Raw genomic sequence first — 6,466 nt, 5'->3', positions numbered from 1 at the left:
TTCTTTTATCAGCAACAACAGAACTTTTAGTGGACCAAACTTAAGATGCACATTTGCCCCGTAGGGTTACATTGCAGCTCTGTGGCTGTCACGCTAAATACTGGACCAGTTAGACACACACACACACACACACACACACAGACACAGACACACACACACACACACACACACACACACACACACACACACAGGAAACCGTTACCCGTTAATACTTTCCTTGTGTGGTCTGTGGCATGGAAGCAACACGAGGAGACTCAAACGGCGAGCAACAATTGTTGATTAATCGTTAATCGTGGTCAAATGTTAAATTAGCGGTGATTTTGGTTCAAAACGTTCCCAGTTCCGAGCCGGGATAAAGAATGAGACACACAGGTCCACCAACACGTTTCAGCCTCTTCTCAAAGTTCATTTAAATTAAAGATTCTGACATCAATGTGTCCCGTTTCACATTGTAATAACTTTTACTAAAAAATAACACGCTTCAAAACCCTGAAATGGATCTTTTACTGGAAGTTAAATATATTTATATAAGGTCTCAGCTCGCCGCCCGGCGTCTCCTGTCGGCTCGGTCGCTCTGCTTCTTCAGAGAAAACCAAACCGAAGTAGAATGAGGAGAGAGAGAGAGAGAGTTTTAAGTTGTTAGCATATGTTTTAGAGGCTTCATGGAGCCGGAGCAAAGTAAATCTGTCGTTTATAACTAACCGTAAACTAACTAAAAGTAGGAACACATCGGTGACTTTATACCTTTTTAATAGTTTTCTGTGTGATGTGTTTCTGGAGCTCTCTGCTCAGCGTGGACCTCTGTAATAATTACCTCTTTGTCCTGGGCTACGAGCCAACCACCTTCCCCTTCAGCAATATGCAACAAGAAATGAACCGGAATGGATTTAGGAAATCGTTGATGTGCAGCGACACCCAGAGATATTTAGGAAACGTACAGCGCCGTCTAAACGTATATCTGACGATAAACCCACTTTCCATGTACTCAGGGTGGCCTGTCGTATCGCTCGCCTCTGAACACTCAGATTCATTTGTAAACCCACGAAGTCTAGTTTCCTTCTGCCTTCACGTTTCTGTCCTGAACTCAGAGACCAAAATCAACCGGTGATGTCGTCTGATTTAAAACTCAGAGACCAAAATCAACCGGTGATGTCTGATTTAAAACTCAGAGACCAAAATCAACCGGTGATGTCTGATTTAAAACTCAGAGACCAAAATCAACCGGTGATGTCGTCTGATTTAAAACTCAGAGACCAAAATCAACCGGTGATGTCTGATTTAAAACTCAGAGACCAAAATCAACCGGTGATGTCGTCTGATTTAAAACTCAGAGACCAAAATCAACCGGTGATGTCGTCTGATTTAAAACTCTGAGACCAAAATCAACCGGTGATGTCTGATTTAAAACTCTCTGAGACCAAAATCAACCGGTGATGTCTGATTTAAAACTCAGAGACCAAAATCAACCGGTGATGTCTGATTTAAAACTCAGAGACCAAAATCAACCGGTGATGTCGTCTGATTTAAAACTCTCTGAGACCAAAATCAACCAGTGATGTCGTCTGACTTAAAACGGCAAACAAGGAAATGTCCAAAAATTGTCGGAGTGCTCCTTTAAAGGGGACGCTGCCAGAGGGTATTTCTTTTGTGTGAGCCGAGGTGCGTGCGTGTGTGTGTGTGCGTGTGTGTGTGTGCGTGTGTGTGTGCGTGTGTGTGTGTGTGTGTGTGTGTGTGTGTGTGTGTGTGTGTGTGTCCTCTTCAGTCTGCTCTGCATCTGTAGATAAGATGTACATGTTACATTACAGATTAGTACAACTCAGTGCATGGAACTTGTGTACAGATGGCATTTATATGGCAAACATGCACACTAACTATTTATATAAATGCATATAAATGTAAGATACCTGTAAATGTAGCAGGTAAACTGAAGATTGTTCACTGTCCAAACACTTTGACTTGCATTGTACTACGCGGTGTACATAAAGCACTAACCGAGGCTGTTGCAGGGGTAATATAACGAGTCTACATGTCGTCCTAGAAGCAGACAAATAGATGCCAACATTATTATTGCCTCTACTGCAGCTGTAATATTTATGTTGTATGCCAATTTTTTTTAAATGTAATTGCCAATTTTGACCACTAGGTGGGGGAATAAGCGCAATGTTACTGTGATAGAGCTATAAAAAGAAAACCAATATTAATGTTTCGTAGGAGGACCGCGGAAAAAAACGGACTACGTTTCCCAGCATTCCTGTGGAGGTCTCAGGGTGGCGTCCACAGCTCTGGGCACGGCTGCGTTTCACCTTGTTTAGTTTTTTTGCGAGCCAGTATTAAAAGATGTGGAGCTTAAAAGAAAAAGATAATTTAGCAGATTGTTGCAGGTCGTTTGGTGCCATGTTTTAGTTTGATGTTTCGCAGCCTGAAGTCTCTAAACACTGTAAACATACGGAGCCGCAAAGTGTTCAATATCGGATCCTTTAAACACACCAACAGGGATATTTAAATGTGTAAAACATTCAAATACATGTTTGTAAAAGAAATGTATTGACACTCATTACATTGAAATGTTATGTCAGAATTTAGACAATAGCAGTTTTATTGGATATCCTTTTATTTCACTAGACGTTTTACTCATTTATTTTAATTTGGGCATTTTCCTCAGTGATGGGTTGTATTTCCTGAAACTTTTTCAACTATTTCATAACAAGACCTCCAAACTGTCCGGCGATGTCCCGTCAGAACGACCACGGCCACTAGAGGGCGCCGCCACTACAGACCTAGATACAGGGCAGAATGGTGCTGCAACCAACGACCTATGTGGCCGTTTTTCATAATTTTTACTTAATGTATTGAGATGTGACATTATGAAAAACAAACTAATTGTTTCACAATAATGAGTTCAGGTTTCAACGTCTCCATTTTTACACGTTTCTTTAAACACGTATAATTTGTCTTAAAATCACTTTATTTATTTAAGCCGATTTTGAACACTTTGCAGCGTTGTCCAGATAAATGGCTCATCATTAGTTTTTGCACAGTGTGAATGGGTAGAGGAACATCGTGTGAGCTGAAGCTGTCTGCCGCTGTCGCGTCTACCTCATTTGCACTGATAGTAAAAGAATGTTTGGGTGTATTAATAACGCACATTTCCTGTATGCAGACTTTGGGGTTTTATTTGGAGTTTATTTCCCGTGTTTGTGCAGAAAGAGATGCGGAGGGGAGGAGCTGGACAATAGTTATTTTAAATGTCGTGCAGGACGTGGAGACACTACGGAGACGTTCAGGTGGAGAAAACAAACTCACCCAACATGTTGCGTTGTCACGGAGATTATCGGCCGCGAGGCCATCAACTTCTCCCTAAAAAAACTCATGAAAATGTTTGTGAGATTTCATTTTGCCAACTTTGTTCTCTTTTGTTTAGTTTTTAAAAGCATTATTGTTGTCCGTCTGAGTGCTGATCATTCCACTAGTTCGGGTTTCACTCCTCCAGCACGGAGACGGGGCGTTCACGGGCATCAGGACTTCTCTGTTCTCATGGGTTCACTCCTCCAGCACGGAGACGAGGCGTTCATGGACATCAGGACTTCTCTGTTCTCATGGTTTCACTCCTCCAGCATGAAGACGTTCACTGGCATCAGGACTTCTCTGTTCTCATGGTTTCACTTCTCCAGCATGGAGACGAGGCGTTCACGGACAACAGGACTTCTCTGTTCTCAATTAAAGGAACATTTTTTGGGGAAATGTACATGTTTGCTGTCCGATGTTTGAGTCTAAAGCAGCAGCTGGTTATTATTTTGGGTTTTGGTTAATCTGCAGTTTTTATTTTCTCAATTTTATTGTTTTTTTTTTTGTCTGAAAAAGTAAAAAAAAAACGAAGGCAGTTGTGATGTCAGACCCGCCACGTGTTCAGTTTAGAGCTGAAACCAGTCAATGAACGGATGAATTAATTAGTTAGCGAATGAATGAATGAGTGAGTTAATTAATTAATTAGTTAGTGGCCACAACACAAGTCTGTAACGGTTATTTATGATGTCATCCTCACAAGTCTTTAGTAAACACACAGCTGCTGCTGCTGCTGTGTTTTCTGACTCGATGGCAAACCAGCAAATTTCCCCAAATGCCGTGCGGCTGTTCTACTTTCGCAGGTTGATGATAACTGACAGGAGGATGATGAAGATGATGATGGTGATAGTGATGAAGAGCAGGGTGGTGTGTGATGATGAAGATGAAGAAGAGCAGGGTGGTATGTGATGGATGCATTTTAAGGTTTCTGATGTTCAGGTTCTAAAAGAAACGAGTTGTACAGAAACTTAACGAAAATAATTTTGGAGAAATAAATGAACAAAAACAGAAGCGTTGGTTTTTATTTATTCATGAAATGTTATATATATATATATATATATATATATATATATATATATATACATTTCATATATATATATATATATATATATATATACACACTGAGTATATAATGTTTGGTTAATTATTTTAAATCAGTCTGAGAAAACTATTATATATACGGTGTGTGTATATATATATATATACACACATATATGTATATATACACATATACGCATGTTTAAATGTCACAAGTTTAAACATTTACATCAATAAATAATGTAATTTGTGAGAAAATTAAATAAAGTTTTAGTAGTTATTTGATTAAATAATACAAATGTTAAATATTTTAATATTAAACAAATATTTGGTCATGACCTCCTTTTCCTCTTCGTGTCCTCGAGGATACAGACTCCGGTCACCTCGGAGAACAAAAACCTAAAAATAACTTCTTAAAGGGGAGGCTGCGTCACATGACGTCACGACCCAACCAACCGCAGCAGCAGCGCTGAGACCGGAAAAAGAGATTTTGTGTTTCGAAATAAAAGCATATTTAGCCAATCAGCTACTTCAGGAAACAGGCAGCAGTGGAGGAAGTACTCGGATACTTAATGTTATTTACTTTATTATTTACTCAAATGCTTATTAATAATCAAAATAGATCTGAGTCATGTACTGATTGATTAATAGAGAGCCGGCCCTTTTGTTGCCCTAGGCAAGATGCTTTTTCTGACGTTTTTGGCGGATTTTTTCAAACGTTTTTGTTAATGTTTTTGTTGCCCTTTTTTGGCATATTTCCAAAATTGTTTTTTTTGCCATTTTTTTCGAAGTGTTTTGCGCTTTTTCTGGACATTTTTGTCTCTGTACTGGACGTTTTTGTCGCTTTTTCCATTGTTTTTGTCACCACTTTCTTCGTTTTGTCGATTTTTGGCTGCTTTTGTTTTGGAAACTAACCGGAAATCGTGTTGTTTGTTGTTGCTGATTGTCCGGAAATAGAAACTTGACATTTCGCTGCTGTGAAGGAGGAAGTCATCGCTTAGCGAACATCCAGCTGTCGCTTTTAGGGAACAAAAAGACGACAGAATACATCATATATAATATATATATTTATATAATATATATATACCCAAACATCCAACATGGCGGAGGAAAATATCTTCTACTTTGTCCCCAATTTAATTGGTGAGTTTCTACCAACAAGTAGCTGCTAGCTAGCTTAGCTTTAGCCAACAGACCAGTCTCACCAAACTCCATTCAAAAACCAGCCGATTATAGAAATTACAAAAATCATCTATAATATAAATATATATATTATACTTTATATATATATAATTTATTATATATATATATATACATATTTTATATATATATATATATGTATATATTATATATATATATATAATTTATATTTTTATTATTTTTTTTTTTATAAGGTATTAGATTATATATGTTAAAAATGTGTGGTTTGTGTATATGTATATATGTATTGGTATTATATATTGTTATATGTATATATATATATATATATATATGTATTATATATGTTGTATTGTGTGTATATATATGTATATATATATGTATATATGTGTTGTATATATTGTTATAATAGATTTTGTATTATTTGATATATATATATATATATATATATAGTATATATATATATATATATATATGTTTTTATATATTATATATTATAGATATATGTAGAGGGAAAGTGATGGTGGGAGGTGGTTGGTGGTGTGAAGTGAGGGGAGGTGGTGTGTAGGTTGTGTTATGTGTGTTGTAGTGTGTCTGATTGGTTGATAGGTGTGTTGATAGGTTGTGTTGTAGTGTGTTATGGGTAGGTGTGATAGTGGCTATAGTGGTGTTGATAGGTGGTGCTGATAGCTAGGTGTCTGATAGGCTGGTGTCTGATAGGCTAGGCGTGTGATAGGCTGGGTCTGAGTCGTGATTGGACACGTGTCCTTTGTCCCGGCAGGTTACGCCCGTATCGTGTTGGCGCTGCTCTCCTTCCTGCTGATGCCGTGCTAGGCGTGTGATTGGCGTGCTAGGCCTGTGATGCTGTGCTAGGCCTGTGATTGGCCTGTGATGGCGTGCTAGGCCTGTGAATGGCCTGTGATGGTGT

General features: G+C 38.3%; 1 protein-coding gene across 1 annotated transcript in view; it reads left to right on the top strand.

Moving 5' to 3' along the window:
• The first annotated feature begins 5,337 nt into the window (after positions 1-5,337).
• The window catches only part of cdipt (CDP-diacylglycerol--inositol 3-phosphatidyltransferase (phosphatidylinositol synthase)), an 8,748-nt gene continuing 7,619 nt past the window's right edge, over positions 5,338-6,466 (top strand). The window contains exon 1 of the mRNA XM_039823701.1: positions 5,338-5,523. Within this exon, the coding sequence (XP_039679635.1) occupies positions 5,481-5,523 (43 nt within the window). The 5' untranslated portion in view covers positions 5,338-5,480. The remainder of the gene's footprint in view (positions 5,524-6,466) is intronic.

This window comes from Perca fluviatilis, chromosome 15 (genome assembly GCF_010015445.1).
Source record: "Perca fluviatilis chromosome 15, GENO_Pfluv_1.0, whole genome shotgun sequence".
Taxonomy (NCBI): Eukaryota; Metazoa; Chordata; class Actinopteri; order Perciformes; family Percidae; genus Perca; species Perca fluviatilis.
This window is presented reverse-complemented; position numbering and strand designations above follow the sequence as displayed.